The 21,074-nt window shown below is 45.8% G+C and overlaps 1 protein-coding gene across 2 annotated transcripts in view; it reads left to right on the top strand.

The window, feature by feature from the left end:
- Window positions 1–21,074, top strand: part of TRANK1 (tetratricopeptide repeat and ankyrin repeat containing 1) — a 65,542-nt gene that overhangs the window by 17,308 nt on the left and 27,160 nt on the right. For both annotated transcript variants that reach the window (XM_027088177.1, XM_027088178.1), the window contains 6 exons: window positions 5,389–5,550; window positions 6,096–6,350; window positions 7,903–8,079; window positions 8,719–11,610; window positions 18,243–18,442; window positions 18,726–18,863. In XM_027088177.1, coding sequence (XP_026943978.1) covers window positions 5,389–5,550; window positions 6,096–6,350; window positions 7,903–8,079; window positions 8,719–11,610; window positions 18,243–18,442; window positions 18,726–18,863 — 3,824 coding nt within the window. The remainder of the gene's footprint in view (window positions 1–5,388; window positions 5,551–6,095; window positions 6,351–7,902; window positions 8,080–8,718; window positions 11,611–18,242; window positions 18,443–18,725; window positions 18,864–21,074) is intronic.

Below are 21,074 nucleotides of genomic sequence, written 5' to 3' on the forward strand. Positions count from 1 at the left end.
CAACAAGTCAGCTCTCTGTTGAATTTTGTCTAGTAAAGTTATTTGTGTCATTTACATCCTGTTCCTGAACTCTGGGTTTTCTGTGCTTCATCTATAGATTGATTCTGAACATTGAAAACCATTAAATCACATTTACATGGTAGTATGATTTCTACAAATAGTAGCATAGGTGGACCCATAAAAAAGAATCACCAAATGCCCTGAAAACTTTGCTCTTTAAACGTGATACTCTTTGAGCATCCTGGCTTGATGAAACATATACATACACATATTGTATATGTGTGTGTATATATGTATGTACACACATATATTTTTAGACTTTATTTAGACTTTAACTTAGACGGTAGCCCCAGCACATATATATATTATGCTTCTTTTAGTTCTTGTGCTCATATGTGGCTCTTGTGGCTCACACTGTCTGTCTAGATTTTTCTCTTACTCTGCTAGGTACCAACTCCAGGTACCAATATCATGGAGGAGATATGCATAGTAGACTTATGGTGTTTTTGAAAATGTCTTTATCCTTAGATTGAGAATTGGTCTGCATATAAGCACTGTATTTTATCGGTCCTCAGTTGCACTTTCCCCCCACATTTTGCCACCTTTGAAACGAATGTGTTTCACAATCAGTGACGTGTCCCAGTTTAATGGCAGCGTTTTCTGGTGTGTTTGACAATCTGGGGTCTCTTAGATTTATGAAATACTCTGTAAAACCTCGTTCCTTACAACTTGGTATTCTAGCCTCCGTTACTGATTAGATGTCAGTTTGATTTATTTTCCCTTTTAGAATTTTCTGTCCTTAGGGTTGTGGAATTTCCCTGGGATGTGTCTAGATGTGGGTCCGTATTCATTCTTCTTGTCTGGCACCTGCTGGCCTCTTTCAATCTAACTTTTTTTAGCTCAGAGAACTTATTTTCTATCATTTTGTTCCCTTCCAGCATCTCTTTGCCACCACTTTCACGTGGATGAGCTTCCTGAATCTGTAACATGTCTCTCTACTTTCCCTAATGTCTTCTATCTCCTTTTTTTCTTTCGAGATCTTTAACTAGGACTTTAGCTTTTCCTTTTATAATTCAGCTTGCCTATTGCATTTTTTAATTTGGAAACTCAGTTTTCATTTCTAAGAACTCTTATTGGTTCTCTGTTTCTTATCTGTGACAACTTGTGCTTGATTGACATTTGCCACTTCTCGAATGGCCTTTAAGAATGGTGAGAATTTTTTTAAAGACCGTTGTCCTCTCTTCTGTGAGTTATTTATGTTTTTGGGGGGCTTAGTTGATCCCTCTTCTTGCTTCTCTTTTGTGCTATTGCTTTTCCTATTTTATCTTCTGATCTTTGGATGGTTTGTATTTATGAATGAACAACTAGACTTATTAATACTTAATAGATGGTTAGTGCGCATTTATTGAAGTTATTTGGATGTGTTTCTCCAGAAACACTCCTCCACTGGAATGGGTGAGTAGGCGGCAGGTTGTAGGCAGCACATGGGGTGTGTGTGGTGGGGAGAGTGGGAGGCACCCTGCCAGGCTGGGGATCGTGGCAATTTTCAGGGTCAGGAAGGTTTTATGTGAGGGAGATTGAAGCTGCTTTTCCTTTAACACTGCCCCCTGTTTCCCCATCTATGTTTTAATTTTTATTCATTTATTTAAAATATCTCCTGTTGTTTCTGTGAGAACATGGGAATAAATGTATTTGCAGAGTCCTGTTTTCCTGGGATGTTCTTTTAAAGCTGTGATATGTCATGTTTAGTTTTTAAATGATTTCTCTTTTAAGGAATTGGTGGTGTAATTAATAAATTATTGTGAGAGGCCTCCTGAGAGCTTATACCTGTAACCTCAGTTTCGGGGTGGTTTCTACTGTTTGAGAAATTGAAACTAACCAAACAGATTAGGTTAGTTTGGCCAATGAATTTCAAAGTTTTAAAATAAACTTTTAGAGAAGGACCACCAATGAATGGTAGAAAATGGCTGACGTGCCTGCAAATTTATTGTTCATTAATTCTAATCTTAATGCTTAGAATGCTGTAGACTTTAGTATGTCATGCAGTTTTGTTGTTGTTTTTAAAGTTTTGATTTTTTTCAGTTTCCTGGTATAATAGAATCTTAAATATCTGCTGATTCTGCCTTTCTCACTAGCTGCTGGGGAAAGCCAGAGCCCACAGGGAGTGGGCAGGGTGGGGGTGTGAACCTGAGTGGTCAGGGTTACCTGTCTTTCCCGGCCTCTCACAGCCACCACTAGATGGCAGCATGTCCACCTTCTCCAGCAGCTGATGCTCTACTGTCCTCAGGACCAACAAGATTGGAGTCTTTGTTTTTCTCGCAGTTGTTTGTGATTTTCTCTGATTCACTAGTGCGTGGCCTTTCAGAGTGAGAACGAATCCAGGCCTCTGAAGCCTTTCTCTCTGGTCCTCCCCTGGGCGCCAGCTGCTTTCTGCTCTGTGAAGGCGCCTCTAGCTCTGCACTAAGAGGATGCGGACCTTCTCTGTGTGTCTGTTTCCCGCATAAACGGAGCCTGTGACTCAGAGGCCATGGTGTGTCATCCTCAAATCCTTCAGCACCACACAATGCCCTGTTTTCAGTAAATGCAGATGTGCGGTATTGATGATACTTCTTCCTCTTTATAAAGCAATAGATTCTTTTTTAAAAAAGAAAATTTACAAAATGTAGGAAAGGAAAACAAGAAAATATTAATTCTGCATAAGCCCACCTGCCTGAAAAAATTAGTATAGTTGTGATTTAGTCATTTACTCTTATTCCATGCATTTATAGTTACACATTTTTTATTTTCTTTTATAAAAATGAGATGGTTACATAAATTTCAATTGATAAAATATATGTAATAAAACTTACCAGTTTCACCTTTTTTAGCTCAAAAGGAAGATTTCATGCAAAAACAAAATCTCTTTGAAATGATTTATTTCTATTTTCTAACACTTCTGAGTGCTTGCAGCTTCAGATCTCTTGTAGTTTTAATTTTTAATTTCGAATCTGCTTGTATATATCTACTAAATATGATCATTGTAGAAAATTTGTAAAAATTTCATTTTATATAAAAACAAAAATTTATTGTAATTACACCTTGGCATATTTTTATCCAGTCTTTTGGTTGCTGTTCAGTACTTATGTAGTCATCTTTTTTAAAAACCTGTGATTATCATGTATAAGCAATTCTATATCCTGATGCTTCTTTTCTCTCTTAGTAAGCTTATAGAAAATTTAGAAAAAAAAGAAAAAAACCAGACAAGATCAGAGTAATAAACAAATCACCCGTACCTACCCAGAGATGCTGACCCAGGGCTACCATTGTCAGTGTTTTAGCACCTTTCCTTTTATACTGTTTTATGTTGTTGATATATCACTCTCTGGTTTCTTTTCTGATTTCAGGACCCTTCCCTGATCTGACCGCCTTCTTAATTATTCTGAAGCACACAACCATGCGTTTATTATACAACTGCATCTAATTGTCTCTTTTGTCAAGCTTGGTATATTTCTGTTCAGTTTCAAGTGACTTTTGTACTAAACTAACTGCCCTGGTGGAGGAATGATGCCCTGAGGCATGAGGTAGGGGGACAAGTGGCAGGTTTCCATCTGCCTGGTGGTGAAGGAAGTTCCTCCTTTACCAAGCGTCATATTCTCCTGGTTCGTGAGTTTTCATTGTTTTCTGTGTCTTCATAGGCATTCTAGGATGAAGGTGGGATGCCGAACCCAGGGGTGCTAGTCCGTCATTGTTACACCACACAGTTCATGTTCTTTGCCTCAGAACAGGCAGCTCACTGAGGTGATAATAAGTCTTCCTTTGCCAAGGTTTTCCATTTCCTTTTCTCTGGAGGTTAGTGCTAGGGTTAATGTTAGTTCTTGCTTCCATCTGGCACCAGAAGGTCTCTTGATTAGAGGGCAGTGGGCGTTTGCCCCCGAAGTTGGGGTGTGTGTGTGTGGGTGTGTGTGTTTCTGGTGCTCTGATCTGTTGAAAGGTGATCCAGGTGTGTATCAGAACGCAGGCAGCTGACATCAGAACTCTGCTTGGGTCCCCTGGGTCCTTTCCCATTGTTGTGTGCTCCCTGGTGTGCCTTCACTTTGCAAAGCCAGCACCTAAGGCTCGTTCTCAAGGAGAACAGCCTATGGGCTTATGGAGCCTGTTTTGCTCAGGCTCCTTCAAACCAGAAGTGCCTGGGAATTTACATCCTCCCAAGGCAGTCTGTGGCCGGTGGCAGAAAGAGGTGAGAATCTGAAAGCCCGGTTCCCTTGCCTTGGCTGGCACAGCTCTGAGGTGTGACTCACTCCAGATCCCCCCAGGGGTCAGGCAAGGCACACCCCTACCCTGTGGGACTCAGCCTGAGCTCACACCCTGCCTGGTTCCTCCCTGACCCTGACCTGATTCCCCCACCCTCACTGGTCTCTTCCTTCATAAACTACATGCACACAAATCCTTGCCTCAGGGTCTGCTGTGGGAGACATGGCTGATAATAGGATGCTTTTATTTTTCCATCTCTAAAGTGTTCCTATTCTGTTAGAACATGACATTGAACATGCATTCACCTGTTCATCACATGATAGCACTTATGCTGTGGGCCAGGCCCATCTCATTGGGTGTGAAAACAGATGTCCAGTTATCTGTTCAGTAGGATTCCATTTTAACCAAGAGAGCTTTCTGAGTGTATAATCTGATACCAAATAAAACATTTGCCTTTTTTCAACCTTTCTTCAGTGGTTGATTTCTAATCATGACTACTTTCTCAGTAAATTAAACCAAGGGGATAATGTTTTCCCTCTTATGGCCAGAGAGGTGGCTTCTTACTCTTGGCTTTTTCCACTTGCCAGTTAGATGCATGGGTGGCTGGCATGTAGTTGGATGTTGCTGCTGCAGTAAGCCACCCTCCTGCCATCACTTCCCTGAACTGTTGTATCAGTTATCCATTGCTGCATAACAAACAGCCCTCAAACTTAGTGGCTTAGAGCAACAAGCACTTATTTAGCTCATGATCCTGCAGCTCAGCCATTGAGGCTGGGCAGTTCTCATAGCCTTAACAGAACTCCTTCAAGTGTCTGCTTCTTGCTGATCGTAGCTGGGCTCTTTCACATCTCTGGGGCTCAGTTTGGACAACTGAACTGATTCCTCTTTGTTTTATGATGTTTCTTATCTAGCCTGGATCTGAATAGAACTAAACAAGGCCTCTTGAGGCCCAGGCTCAGAATTGGCACAAAAATCACATCTGCTGCATTCTCCTGGTCACAGCAGGTCATGAAGCCAGGCCAGAGTCAGGGTCGGGGAGGGGAACAGGCACTTCAAAGTCTCCTGGCTCCACAGAGGAGTGGAGAGGTGTGGTCATCCTTGCAATCTACGGGGCTGTGATCTCTGCAGTCACAAGCAGCACTCGGGGGTATTTTGCAGGACTGAGCAATGGCAGGGGACCAGCTAGCGAGGGCGACATTTTCCGGAAGGCCTCTGAGCAGCTAGTGACATACATGAATTCAGGAAGCCGCTTGCTGCAGAAAAACTTTTGGAAGCAAGGAGTGGTTCAGAGGTTCTTGCGCCTCCTTTCTTCTCGGCAAGGTAAGGTTTCTTACAACCTTCAGTAGTGTTCAAAGATGCTCTACGCACCTTAAAACTCTTTTCTACTATCTGTTTAAACATTGATTAAAAAATAAATGCCATGATCTACATGTAAAACATTCAAACAACACAGAACATTCTTCAGTGAAAAGTCGATCATCCACCCCTGAACTTCAGTCTCTAAATCTCATCCACAGAGGCAACCTCTGTTATTAGTTTTTCATGTAGCCTCCTGGAATTTGCATATACTATCTATCCTTATTTAAAATACCACAGATGTTTCTCTTTTCTATTGGCTAGGACTCTACACTCCTTGGGTATTTCCAACCTTCCCAAGAAGCTCACGCACCAGTGCTGACACTGAGGTTCACACGTGGTTGAGTAGCATGACCCAGATAACTAAGTACTTGTTTATGGTTTCCCCACGTCTTAAAGATACTGATCCGTAACTTGGGGTGATGATGTCCCTCTGTGTTGGGTTTTGGCTGGGGACAGAAATCACATGAACCTTTTTCTGGAGTGTGGTGTGTTCTTGTTTTTGAAAGAAATCCCTCCCGACCTGGTCTATGACATTGACCGCGACTGTGCCAACGCCTTCATCAAGTTTTTACTGGAAAAACAGAAATGGCCTGAAGTGCTTCTGCTGCTGACCCGCAAAGTGAGTGGGGAGCCACCGTCCGGGGACTGTCTCATCAAAGACTGTGACCTCTCGAACCTCAGCCTCTGTGCCATCCTCCCCCGCCTCAGCGCCTGGGACCAGCGGAGGACCCTTCTCCTGGGCCACCTGATAGACCACGGAGGTGAGTCCCAGATGCTGAGTCAGCACCGGGAGGACATCCCAGGGGAGTCCAGGTGCCACAGTTCATGGGGCTTTTCGCTTGATTTCAGAGACTCCTTTAAATTCTGCCTCATTCTCTTCCTCCTCCCTATCTTCTCATTGGAAACAGTGATAGGGTCGATGCATTTTTGTGAATTCTTCCCTTTCTCTCGTGTAAGAAACCTCAGGCCTGTGGAGGGGGCCTGGGCCCTGGTGTAGCCACAGCGGTCATTTCCTCCCAACCTCCGACTGGACTTTTCCCTGCACTCAGTATGCCGCATGGGTCCTTGTCAAACGCTGTGACATTCTTTTCTGATCCATGGATTGGGATTTGTGATGCTTGTTTTTTAAAGAAACAGCCAAATAATGGGTGGGTGGAAACATCTGCTGTTTTAATCGGCACAATCAGGCTTGGCTGAATGTATGTCTGGAGTGTGCAGACGTCTTGCTGGATCAGGTTTTATTTTAAAACAAATTTGGAAGCACTAACCTTCTCCTTACGCTCCCCCCACTTAGGCCACTACTAACTGGCCACTGTAACTACTGACGTCTCCTCATTTATAAAATGGGAATGAAACTAATCCCCCTTTCTTAGAGCTGTTTGGAATATTCAATGAGTTCATGGACGCAGACTCTCGGCGGAGCGCCTGGGCTGTGTGGTTTTCCACCTGCCTTGCCGTTTAAGGGGAAATGACCTTCAGAAGGAGTGATGCCACATTGGTCCCAACTCTCAAAGTGACTTACAACGCCTTCAGGCGTTGGCTCTACCCACGGGTTTCAGGAGATAGATGGAAGGCCGCCTGTGGTTTATGTCTTCAAACCCATTCCTTGCATGGAGTGTTACTACCTTTGCCCAGAAACGATGGCGGTTATGGAATTCCTATTTTGTTCCTGATGAAGCAAGCACTTATTGAGGGCCTCCCCGGGGTCAGGTGCCAGGGCACAAGGATGGACAGTGAACATATGGCTGCCGGTGGGTGGCAGTGCAGGAGGGCTGCAGTCCTCAGGGGGTGGAGGTCAGGGAGCTTGCAGCGCAGAGGGGAGGTGTGGACTGAGCTAAAAAGAAGGTGATGTGGCAGTGGGGATGTGTCAGGGAACATGGCAAATGAGGGCCGATGGGCATTCTCGGGAAGAAGCTTCCTAGAAGCAAAGGATGTGGGAAGCACGCTCACGTCCAGGTCACCGAGTGTATGTCCAGGACTGTGTTGGGCAAACACTGGGAGTTCCGTTGTTCATGCCATCCCTACTCCGGTGCTGATGGTGGTCCCGTGGCGGGGTGGGAGGGGGAGATGGAGAGACAGAGGAGGTGAGGCCCAGGGACAGGACACCTGAAGGGGGCAGGCTTTCCCTCCAAGGGCACTGGGAAACCCTTGCCTCCCAGAAAGGGGGCGTGGCAGGAGGCCCTCAGAAGTCAGGTCAGCACCCCCTCTTGATTTGGAATAAAGGGCAGAATCGGTCCCGCCCCCCTCAGGTGGGCCCTGCTGACCTTGGCTCAGGGATGCTGCTCACCGGTCCCTTCTCTCTGCCTCCCCCAGCCTCGCCCGAGGGTCTCCAGGGCAGCCAGGAGCAGCCGCTTGTCATGTGCCTGAAGCACGGGGACTTTGAGCTGGCCTTCGTCCTCTTGACCAAGGGTGCGGACCCCCGTAGCATTTCTCTCACGGAAGGCGACACTCCTTTGCATGCCGCACTCCACATCTTTCTAGATATCGAAGGTAGGCCTTTATTTTGTAAGCAGTCTTTTTCTTGAGGAGGAAGCTGGGTGTTAGAATGGATGCTGTGCTCCTTGGTCTTTCCTACTGGGAAAACTAACCATCTGGAAAAGGCCCATTTCTTGGCCAGGCCTGTATCTCCTGGCCCCTCACCCATAGCTTGATGGGAAGGAGTGACCATCATGGTGAACGGTCAGGGTGGGTTGATGGAGGAGGATTCTTAAGTTCCAAACTTAAGAATCGGCTGTCCATAGCTGCAAATACTTTCCATTTATTTACGCCATTTCAAGGGTCCTGACATAAAGGCTCTTACTGGAATATTTACGGTGATTTCTGGGTTTCTCCACCTTTGACAGTTGGGCAGGGTAAATCCTTTGCTGGGGGGGCTGCCTTGTGTATTGTAGGATATTTACCAGCATCCCTGGCCTCCACCCACTAGATGCCAGTAGCACCTCCTAAATTGTGACAATCAAAAATGTTTCCAGACACGGCCACCTGTCCATTGGGGAGCAAATCGCCCCCAGTTGAGAACCACTGGGTTATCAAATCCTTGGGGAAGTTCAGTGTTCTGAGGACCCCCGGCTGGCGTCTCTGCTCCCCAGAAAAGCCGTTCAGCACTCACAGGATTTTTGTGTCTTTCAGCTGACATCGGTTTTAACTTCCTCAGCCACCTGCTGGATCTGTTCTGGTCCAAGCCCACCGAGTTTGACTACCTCAACCCCAATATCCAGGACAACAGCGGTAACACGCTGATGCACATCCTCTTCCAGAAGGGCATGCTGAAGCGCATGGGGAAGCTGATAGATCTGCTGGTGAAGTTTGACATCAACCTCAACCTGAAGAACAAGGAAGGCAGAGATGCCCGGCACCGAGTGAAGAAGACAGACGCACTGCTCTTGGCCTGGAACAAAGCCCTGCAGGAGAGCAGGCGCCGGGGCCGACAGGATGCTGCCGCCCACCCAGGGAAGCCCCCACGCCGTGCAGCCCCGGCTCACACGGCTCGACTCAAGGGCTCCTCCAAGTCCCTGTCCTGCAGCAGCACTGCAAGAGCCCCACCCAGAAGAGCCGGGGTCCCTGAAAGCTGGGAGACCCTGCCGGATGCCCAGACTACGAGGCCAGAGCCTGGGGCTGCCAGGCCCTGTTCGCAGAGAGACCGCCTTGTGCAGGACATCACGGCTTTGATTCAGCAGGTGGAATTGGATCCGTCCCTCCAGGAGGACTGTCCACAGGACTCCGAGCCTCTGGAGACAGGAGCTGGCACCGTAGGAGAGAAACAGGAGCTACAGGGCACCCCGGGGGCGGAGGGCTCTGACTGCAGTGGGAACAACCCCGCAGTCCTTGAGGCCGCAGAGGGACATGCGCAGGCAGGCCTCGGGACTCCGCAGCTCGTGCCTGCTGATCGCAGGGGGACAGAGGGCAGCGACGACCAGGACGACCAGAACGTGCCGGAGACGGAGGCCTGCCTCCTGGACTTCGAGAACATGACATGGGAGATCGAGTGCACTTCGGAGATGCTGAAGAAGCTGTCCAGCAAGGTCATGACCAAGTTCATGAAGAAGAAAATTATCCTCGCCATCCAGAAGCTCGGCAATGGTGAATGGACCAGGGGCCTGCGGAAGCGGCTAAAGAACTTGAAAGGAAGCATCCAGCTCTTCGAGGCCAAGCTGGACAAAGGGGCCCGGATGCTGTGGGAGCTCGCCATTGACTTCTCCCCGCGGTGCAGCGAGAACCCCGAGAAGATCATGGCTGCGGAGCACAGTGCGCATCCCACCGAGAAGGCGAGGCAGGTCTACACAGAAATCATCCGGATCTGGGACATCATCTTAGATCACAGCAAACTGTCGGACTCCATCAGGGCCATCTGCAGCGCCTACAACCGGGGCCTGTCCTGCATCCTGCGCAAGAAGCTGAAGGGTATCAACAAGCGCCAGGTGTCCGACAGTATGAAAATCCAAAAGCGGATACCCCGCTGCTACGTGGAGGACACAGAGGCCGAGAAGGGCGGGGCACACGTGGATCCTGAGTACTTCCCCCCTGCCAGCGCGGTGGAGACGGAGTATAACATTATGAAGTTCCACAGCTTCAGCACCAGCATGGCCTCCAACATCCTCAGTGACACGACGGCCACGGTGGAGTACCCCTTCCGGGTGGGCGAGCTCGAGTACGCGGTGATCGACCTCAACCCCAGGCCACTGGAAACCATCATCCTCATCGGGCGGAGCGGCACTGGCAAGACGACTTGCTGCTTGTACAGGCTGTGGAAGAAATTCCACGGTTACTGGGAGAAAGCCGAGCAGGCAGGAAGCCCGCTGCTGGCCAGGCAGATCTGGCTGAAGCGAAGGTTGGAACTGGAACCCGGAAAGGAGGGTCCAGGTGGGGAGGAGGAGGACGAAGAGGAGGAGGAAGAAGGACCCACTGAGGTGGTAACAGTGGACAGCCTAGAAGAGGAGCAGGAGAGTGAAGCCTGTGCAGGGGGAGCCAGTGGGGAGCCAGGGGACCCCGAACAAGGGGTGGAAGGACCCACCCCAGAAGAGCCCCACCAGCTGGAGCATCTACATCAGATCTTCGTGACCAAGAACCACGTCCTGTGCCAGGAGGTGCAGAGAAATTTCATTGAGCTCTCCAAGTCTACCAAGGCCACCAGTCACTACAAACCACTGGAACCCAATGTCCACAAACTCCAGGACCTGCGGGATGAGAACTTTCCTCTGTTTGTCACTTCCAAGCAGCTGCTCCTCCTGCTTGATGCTTCTCTGCCCAGACCATTTTTTCTGAGAAACGAAGATGGCAGCTTGAAAAGATCCATCGTAGGATGGTCCATGCAGGAAGAGTTGACCGTCACCAACTGGCAGGAAGATGAGGAGGAGGCCGAGGCAGACGGGGACTATGGTGAGGAGGAAACAACCGTGGAGACACGCCCATGTGACAGTGACCCCCGGGTGTACGTGACATTTGAGGTGTTTGCCAATGAAATATGGCCCAAAATGATCAAAGGGAAAACTTCCTACAACCCTGCCCTGATTTGGAAAGAAATAAAGTCTTTTCTGAAGGGGTCTTTTGAGGCCCTCAGCTGCCCCCAGGGGAGACTCACAGAAGAAGCATATAAGCAATTAGGGCGGAAGCGGTCCCCCAATTTCAAGGAAGACCGGAGTGAGATCTATGGCCTCTTCTGCCTGTATCAGCAGATCAGGTCTCAGAAAGGGTACTTTGATGAAGAGGATGTGCTATACAACCTGTCCCGGAGGCTGTCGAAGCTCAAGGTGCTCCCATGGTCCATCCATGAGCTCTACGGTGATGAGATCCAGGACTTCACCCAAGCGGAGCTGGCGCTGCTGATGAAATGTATCAATGACCCCAACGCCATGTTCCTCACCGGGGACACGGCTCAGAGCATCATGAAGGGCGTGGCCTTCCGCTTCAGTGATCTGCGCTCTCTGTTCCACTACGCCAGCAAGAACACCACGGACAAGCAGTATGCAGTGCGCAAGCCCAAGAAGATCTACCAGCTGCACCAGAACTACAGGTCCCACTCAGGTACGTCCAGGCCTTGGGCTCTCCCTACAGGGGAGGTGCTTGGGCACTGACCTTGGGCTACTTTTGAAGCTGTGGCCTAGCTTTTGTTGGGTTCTTGTAGCTAAGGATAATATTTTGATCTACCCACATGAACAAGAGATCTTATGATTTTTGCCACTACTCATTCTTTTCTCTCTCTCTCTCTTTTTTTTTTTTTTTTTTTTGGCCACTTGGCTTGTGGGATTTTAGTTCCCTGACCAGGGATTGAACCCGAGCCGTCCGCAGTGAGAGCGCAGAGTCCTAACCACTGGACCGCCAGGGAATCCCCCTTTTTTCTCTTTTTTTATTGAAGTATAGTTGATTTACAATGTTGTGTTAGTTTCAGGTGTACAGCAAAGTGATTCAGTTATATATATATGTTCTTTGTCAGATTCTTTTCCCTTATGGATTATTACAAGATGTTGAGTATAGTTCCCTATGCTATACAGTAGGTCCTTGTTGGTCATCTATTTTAATATATAGTAGTGTGTATATGTTAATCCCAAACTCCTAGTTTATCCACTCCTCCTTCCCCCTTTGGTAACCATTAAGTTCAGTAGTCATCGCTACTCATTCTTAGGTTGATGATTTAAGCTGTGGTTGAATGGAAATGAACCTCTAAGTAATTACAGCTTAAGGTGTTGGCCATGACATGAAAACATTTCAGGGGAACATTTAAACTGCTTAAGAACTTTTGTTAAAGCACTTTGGAAGCACCTGCTTCTAAAATGTAAAGTAATACGTCAATTACAAGTCATTAATCCTGAAAGAAAGCAGCTTTTCTTCCGAAGAGAAGCAAGAAAAGATGGCGGTGGGGGGTGGGGGGTGGGGGGTGGGGGGGGGGGGGGGCGGGAGGTTGTGGGAGATAATGCACTCTCAGGTGCTTTTAATTTGTGCCTCACGTGTGCCCCTTCCCTGTGCCAGGCACGATGCCAGGCAGTTGACATAGGTACTGAACCTGGGCCACGGAGGTGAAAGCCCGGAATCCTAACCACTGGGCCACTAGGGAACCCCCATGGGTACCTGTTTTTAAGCCTCCAAAAAACCTTACAAGGTAGACATCATTCCCATTTTACAAAGGAAGAAACTGAGGCACAGAGAATACTTCCTTTGTGGTTTATAGAATGCTCACCAATTCACCTCCTATGTCCTGCATGTGTCCATGAACAACATAGAGTATTATTTCACATGTTTAAAAACTTTGTTTAATGGACTCATACCAGACGTACCTTTCTGCAACTTCGTAATTTTGCTTATAGTAATGTTTTGGGATTTCTGCATGTTGATACCATGGAGCTGCAGTCCATGCATTTCTCAGTGCTGTTAGTAGTCTAATTCATGACTGCACCACACTTTGTTATCCACTTTCCAGACAAAATTATTCTTCCTTTATCCCTCAACAAAAATATTTTCGTTTTTTATACTTCTCTTGCTGACAACGCATATCCTACTTGCTTTACATACTGAAATGCTTCCCTTATCATTTTTACATATTACAGTTTTTAACTTAAAAGACCTTAACAAAACCAAGAAACAAGTAATTGAGCTGTTTGTTTATATCAGCATTTTCTTTTTCTTTTTTTTTTTGTGGTACGCGGGCCTCTCACTGTTGTGGTCTCTCCCGTTGCGGAGCACAGGCTCTGGACGCGCAGGCTCACAGGCCCAGCCGCTCCGCGGCATGTGGGATCTTCCCGGACCGGGGCACAAACCCGTGTCCCCTGCATCGGCAGGCGGACTCTCAACCACTGCGCCACCAGGGAAGCCCTATATCAGCATTTTCTGATTGGCAAGCTTAAGAACATAACCTCTAAAAACATATATTTTTCTCATAGCACAATTTCTTTTTAATGTGGTACAAGATGCTGTTTAAGGAACCCAAACATCTTTTGTAGTTCTGCTAATTAACCCAAGGCTGAAGTCTCAGGCAAAGTGGGCTGTGTTTGTATTTCAAGGACATGATAAGCGTTAATTTCAAGCTTTCTCCTAGGCATATTTTTGTTCTCTCAGGGTCAGAATTCTGAAAACAGTATTTTATCAAGCTAGCTTTCTCTAACTGCATATGCAAAAAAGAACCAGTTTAGAGTGTCAGAAGAGTTTCATCTTAACCAATTTTCTCTGGAGTCTGAAGAATACTGTTGGCCCACAGTGTTAAAAAGAAAATCGTCTTTTTCTTAGTCATAGGTTCATAGCCAAAATTTTTCTTAATGAATTGAACCTGAATTTCCCATTTTACAAAAAGCAACAAGAATACCAATCACACAAATGGAATACACACTCACACACCAGAAGACAGAACTGTCACAAATGCACTGAGAGGATGACCGATACGGAGTCCCAGACAAACACTTCCCAACACAAATGGTCCTCAACGTCAGAAAACACGTCAGAACCAACTGGCAAGATGCCCAGATAGCACCTCATGCTCAAAAGAACATGTGCCTTGTGCTCACCAGTGCCCTTACTCAGGCTTGGAGCTCGTCAGCTCGTCCAGAGATGCATGTTTCCGTTGCACCAAGGAAAAGCATATGTTGGCAGCCAGTGCCGAGCAAGGAAGAAACAGGGAGGATCTCCGAAACCAATGGTTAGGGCAGCTGCTAGGAACGTCCCCCCAAATCTCCCTCCCGAATCCAGTGAGCCACGAGCAATGGGCTCCTCACAGCCATCCCAGTGCTTCTTCATGGCGGCAGCCCTTCCCAAGAAAACCCTGGAAGCCAGATATCGCGAGAGCGCAGCCTCACGTTGGGTGTCAAAAACTTCCCGCAAGTGGGTCCAGGTGCTCGCTGCTCAAAAGCCAATAAAGAGGCAAGGTTGGTGGAAAGGAAAGTTTGCTTTATTTCAGAGACCAGCAACCCGGGGCTGGGGTGTCAGATTCACGTCCCAAGGCCAACTCCCCTTCCCCCCACCCTGCCAATCGGTGGTCAAGAGCTTTTATAGAGGGAGGGAGGAGGCTACATGCAGAAACAGCACAGTCAGCTCTGACAGTCATCTTGAAACTGGTCATCGGTGGTCTGATGATTGTCTTACTTAAATCCTTCTGACCTGGGGTTACGGTAACCTCCTATGTAGTCTTTTAATGGTTTTAAATTGTGCTCCTTATATTTAGGTAGGTGTCAAAATTTAGGTAAATTTAATTAATTCAGTTTAAAATGTATGTGTGGTGTGACATTGTCTTTATTGAAATCATGCTTCTGTGATCTAATTTTCCTTTTTTCCATAGGGATAAACAGTTGTGCTGATGCCATTTACCTCATGGTCCATCCTTTCGCCTCATTTGCAATTCTTGCTTTTCAAATATCTGTGAGTCTGTTTCTGGGCTCACTATTTTTTTTGATTTGTCTAATTTGTCTGTTTTTGTACTATTATCACACTGTCTTTATTTACTGTATTATCAGATTTCTCCATTGACTCTTTGTAATTTTGATTGGAATTGAAGTTCTCACTCTTTGGGAAGAAATCACATCTTTACATTGTAGGGATTTCTGAACCATGACCTTGGCATATTTCTCTGTTCAGATTTTTTTTTTACTGCCTTCAATAATATTTTATAATTTTCCCCAGATATTTTACACAGCTCTTAGATTTGTCCCAGAAACCTTATACTTTTGGTTACTATCATGGCTGCACCTTTTTTCTCTTTTTAAATTTTCTAGCCATGTCTTGCTGGTACAGAGGGATGCTGTTGGTTCTTGTGTGTTGATCTGGTATCTCACAATCTTGCTGAACACTCTTACTACATTTACCATTTTGACATTTTTATGCAGGTAAGGGCAGGTTTGATCTTCTCTTCTATACTTGTCATTTCTTTTTTGTATCATATTTTATTGGTTAGGACCTTAAACAGAAACAGTAACAGGCATCCGTATGTTATTCCTGAAGTTAATGTGAATATTTTTTTAACATTTCACCATTTAAGTCTGGTGCTTATTGTAGGTTTTTGATAGATTCTCTTTTTCTGGATGCATTTCAGGTAGGCTATGGTTTGGTGAAAAGAGAAAACACACACAGACCACACACACATACATACACATACACACACACATTGGTACTCTTAACACCCTTACAGTGTAAAAGTAGATTAACATTCTGATTTGTTTAGCCAAGGATTCAGAAAACAATTAGAAGCCAGGTGGCCTCCCAGAGTGTAGCATACACCACACAGCTCAGCCCAGCTTTCCAGGACTCTCACAGTCTTCCTGATGTTGCCCATCAATTACAGGGTCTGCCTGGGTCTGAGCAGCTCAGCTTCTTGCTCTTCCATGACTTTCTACTTGTGCTGTGCAGGAAAAACTGGCACAAAGAAGTTTATGCTCGAAATACGAGATTTTATCCATTCAGGAAACATATATTGAGCTCCTCCCCTACCTGACACTGTGTGGGGGCTTGGTGACCAAGACGTTCACATTTCTCTGTCCCCAGGGGGTAGCTCCAGACGGCACCCCCTTTTTTGCTGTCGGACTCTGTAGAGGGGACCTGGCATGAGTAGTTGAATGAGCCCCTTATTCTGATGGTGTACATGGGTTCAGCACCACTGGTCTGGGGCAGCAGCCTTTATGATCAGCAAGATAGAGTATGGCAAAGGGCATTGTCCCGTGAGCAGTTGTTTTTTTGTTTTTTTTTTTATGTAGTAGGCAACCCACCCAGATGATCACTACATAAACTCCATTTTCCACCTCCTGTCAGGATAGAGGGAAGACTGTGCGTAAATGTTTCCGTGTATAGAACCAGAAAAAGCCCCAATAATATGTATTAGATTTGAGAGACTTTAGAAAACACATAAAACGTTAAAAAAAAAAAAAATTCAAGCCCCCTGTAAGGCTACTCACTACTCACATTTTGTTTCATTTCCTTCTGATCTCTTTACTGGCCATATACAGATATGCATTTATCACACACATTTATTGATTGATTATGTGTATTTACATAATCAGTGTTATGATTGATTAACATTGTTTAATCAATCATAATTTAGTGACTATTTAGTGAATACTTCCCCCATCTTTTATTCTTTTTTAAATTGAGATTCACATAGCATAACATTCACCTGTTTAAAATGTGCAATTTCGTGGTTTTTTAATATATTCATAAGGTTGTGCAACCATTACCCCTGTCTAATTCCAGAACATTTTTATCACCCCCAAAAGAAACCCCATAACCGTTAGCAGTCACCCTTATCCCCTCCTCACCCCTGTGAACTACCAATCTACTTTCTGTGTCTGTGGGTTTGCCTATTCTGGACATTTCATATAAATGGAATCACAAAATATGTGACCTTTTATGTCTGCCTTCTTTCATTTAGCACAGTGTTTTCAAGGTTCTTCCATATTGTAGCGTGTATCAGTACTTCATTGCTTTTTATAGCTGAACCATCTTTTATTCTTTGAGCATGTTTGTATAAAAAATTTTATCTAGTTCCCTAGAAGGGCATTTAAGTGGATTCCAGTTTTTCACTGAAATGAACACTTCCGTGCTTTTTTCTGATCCTCTCATTAGTGTACATCTCTGAACCACAGTCGCAGCTGATCTGCTTAAATTCAACAGTTTCCACTTGTATTCTTGATTTCTTTATATTGCATAGTGTTAATAATAATAGCATTGGATAGTAACATTTCCCTTTACTATTTGGTAACAGCAATGGGTACACATATGCCCATTTCATAGAATTCTAGCTGGTGTTGGGCAAAGGGCACATGGCCCCTAAGAATAGTGGGAGACCCAGGATGATCCGTATTCAGTCCAGCTTCTTTTGGAGGTGTTTACTAACTTCTCGGACCTTGGAGTCCCTGTTTGTAAAAGTGGGGTTGTCTGGTCTGTCTCACCGGGCTGTTGTGAGAATTAATAAACAGGTTAATCTTTATGAAGGTGCCTCTTGTTTAGTCGACATCACTGTCAGTGTTACTTCAGCGCTTAGACAAAAATGGGACCCAAGGAGAAAGCTCTTTGGAAAATCCTTTATCCAGCTCTGACAATTATTTAGTATACTCCTCTCTTTGCTAGGTATAAACCTTGTGGAAAAGGGCAATGGAAGCCGAGGTTGCTGCCCCACCTAACGTCCAGCTCTTACCATGTAGTGTTGTCTCCAGTGCTCTAAGTACCAACGACAGGGGACAGGATAGTTCTTGTTTTTTAACTGTATATTAGCCCTTGTATTAGCATTCTAACAGCTCTAAGTGTTTAGTTACATTTCTGCCTTGACTCTTCTTCATGAGGTCATTTTCTCTCACATGAATATAGTCCAGGAATGAGATTTACAAAACCTTCTTAGGACAGCAAACACATCTCTGCCTTTGTCTGCGGTACCCGGAGTAATACAGCTCAGAGCCAAAGTGATAATCTAACAGGATCTGGAAATTGGCTGCAATTGTATGTACTCTCAGGACCAATACTGCTTCTCAGGAGAAAAGCAAAACCAAAATAAAAAACCAAAATGCACGGGAGTTCCCTGGCCACCTAGTTGGTTAGGATTCCAGGCTTTCATTGCCATGGCCTGGGTTCAGTCCCTGGTCAAGGACCTGAGATCCCGCGAGCTGTGCAGCGTGGCCAAAAACAAAACAAAACAAAACAAAAACCCCAGCCATGTTGGCGTGTTGTACAGTATCTGACTTTTTTTATCCCAGGAATCCTCAATCTGGCATCTGGAGTGGTAGATTTACTTCAGTTCTATTTCCCGGAATCTTTTGATCGCCTTCCAAGGGATTCTGGCCTCTTTGATGGTCCCAGACCAATTGTCCTGGAGTCCTGTAGTGTAAGTGACTTGGCAATATTGCTTCGAGGCAACAAAAGAAAAACCCAGCCCATTGAATTTGGAGCCCACCAGGTGAGTTTCTTGAGATTGTATGTTTTAAAATAAAAGGCAGTTTGCAGTTGAAAAAAGGTTTGAGAAGCTGAGTTCTTCCACAACGTAGAATTCAGTAGCCCCTGTCCCAGAACAAGGAAGTTTCAGAGATGGGTGAGTGACGAAGTGTTATTAATATTCCCACCACGATGGCCATTCCTCATCAAAGACATTACTTGCCTCCCACAGAAATAGTCTCAGCTTTACTAGATTTCTCTTTGTACAATGTGAAGTTTTTTCTCTTCTATCCCCCTTTGTTTCCTAGGTAATCCTTGTAGCCAATGAAATGGCAAAGGAGAAAATTCCAGAAGAGCTGGGATTAGCGCTTGTGCTAACAGTTTACGAAGCCAAAGGCCTAGAATTTGATGACGTGCTCCTTTACAACTTTTTCACTGATTCTGAGGTATGTCGTACTCAATTCTTCTTCTCACAGCGCATGTGTGTGTAGGAGCTCCACTTCCACTCCAGGAAAGAGAATTTTGGAGCTGAGTAGATGAGAGTTGGTCACAGGTGACCGTTTCCCTTTTGGAGCATCATCCATTTGGTGTGGGGTTTTGTGTGTTTGGATGCGGCTTTCGACAATGTCTGTGGGTTGTTTCATAGTGTGTTGTGGGATGGCTTTCCCCGTGCCTTGCGCTTCCCTGTTTTCTTGTATTCACCTTTTCTGAATGCCTGGTACCCAAGCGCCAGCTTCCGGTTTTCACTAGCTACTGTTAACCTTGACTCCCAAGGATCCTCAAGTTGGAGCAAGGTCTAAGGAGAGCCTTACAAATGAAGGCAAGGTTAGCAATGTCCACCCTATGAGGACAGAACCGGGCAAGGTCATTCATAGGGAGACAACTGCAGGAAGACACGTGAGCCTTGGTTCCTGCCCACAGGATCAGGTAATGCAGGGGACGAGAACAGCCATCCTGCCTGAGCTCCCTCCGGGCATGGCTTTGCCACCACTGCTTGCCACCCTTGCCCACAATGGCAGCAAAAGAGTCCCCAGACTGACCCCCAGTGACCTCTGTGCCAGCCGATTGTCTTGACTTGGCTCCTGAGTCCTTGTGATGGTTTTTCTTCCCAACCTCAGTACATTATAGGTAGAGCCGCCAGCTCAAGGCCATTGTCCTCAGTTTCATAGCAACTGCCTTCTCTTCACCACCGTCTTCGGTGGAGGCTCAGGTTGGCTGCTGACCATGCTGTGGGGTCTCCTTTGGGGACATAGCTGGCTGTACCCTGGTGCCCGTTGCAGACTCCCCGCTGCACACAGTGCATGCTTGAAGGGGCTGTTTTCATACCCAAGTCACGAGCACTGTTAGCTTTGACTCCTTAAAATCTGCTCCAGAACTGACCCTTTAAATGGAGTCCTTTGTTTTTGTTTTGTTTTTTTCTGGTCTTTTTTTAAATGTCACATTTGCCTCGATAATACCTATGACTAATATTGCTATGGATGTTTTACAGTTTATAAAGTGCTTTTTGAAGGCATTGTCTCAGTTTATCCTCCACCAACCCTCTGACGTTGTGTGTATTTTTATTACTCTCATTCTACACATAAGGCTGAGGGTCATGGAAGTTACATAAGTTGCCTGTAGTCGTAATGTAGGTGGCAGAGCTCGGAGATGAACTCAGATGCTTTGAATTCCAAATCTCAAGATCTTTCCACTGTACTCCCTTCCTTTTAATACCCTGCATGCAAATCGGCTTCCAGAACCTTCCACAATGAATATATCATTACCATACCTTAAGTGCACTCCTTTTCTATTGACTTTTCTGATAAAATCAGATGCACGCTCATTAATCCTGGAACCATTTTTAATCTCCGAGGACTAACTTTTTTTTTTCTCATAATACATCCATTGGTCATGGTTGGACCGAGGCTCTCCTAAAAGAGGAAAGGGTAAGACTTTGTTGTTCGTGTCCTTTATTAAGTGCCAGTTGTATGCTTGTGCTAGTAAGAAGCTCCAGGAGCTCTGGACTTACGGATCAGTAACTTGTGGTCGACTCTGTTTGTGAAAGAAAAATCTTAATTCTCTTTCACCCTGACCCTGGAATGGCACAGTCCTGGATCCCTTGACCCTAAGCTCCCACCAATGGATCAGTGAGTTGCATGAAATTAAAACAATCACAAATTAAGTCTTGTGGTAACATCTACGTCGTCCTATACACAGAATGAGAATTCCAAAAAGACTGCTGATGTGATGCTTCCCAATTACCAGGGAATGGAATCGTGCATTCCCCAGCACAAAGCACACCCTCAGTTTATCATTCACAACCACAGGACCAAAAGGCACCAGTCAGCAAATGAGAGGAGATGCTACAATCAAAGGAGAGGAAAAACAGAGGTCACAGAAGTCCCCATGCGTCTGTGGTCTGGCTGCTCACATGGGGTTTCTTTTGGGGGTGATGGGTGAAGGCTGCTGAACAGTACTTGCTGCTTGACATGGGAGACCGTGGAGGACTCCTCTCTCCATCCCTGGCCTCCTCTTCCACCCCCGTTTATGTGTCTGGAAGGTGCTGTGTGTGTGTGTGTGTGTGTGTGTGTGTGTGTGTAGGGGGCTTCTTATTGCCCTGGCTTGTGATTTTTCTCTTCAGAGGATTCACCTGTTCAACCACATGGACACCAGGGTCA

The sequence above is a fragment of the Aethalodelphis obliquidens genome, unplaced genomic scaffold (genome assembly GCF_003676395.1).
Source record: "Aethalodelphis obliquidens isolate GAN/ISIS:26980383/991018 unplaced genomic scaffold, ASM367639v1 scaffold62, whole genome shotgun sequence".
Taxonomy (NCBI): Eukaryota; Metazoa; Chordata; class Mammalia; order Artiodactyla; family Delphinidae; genus Aethalodelphis; species Aethalodelphis obliquidens.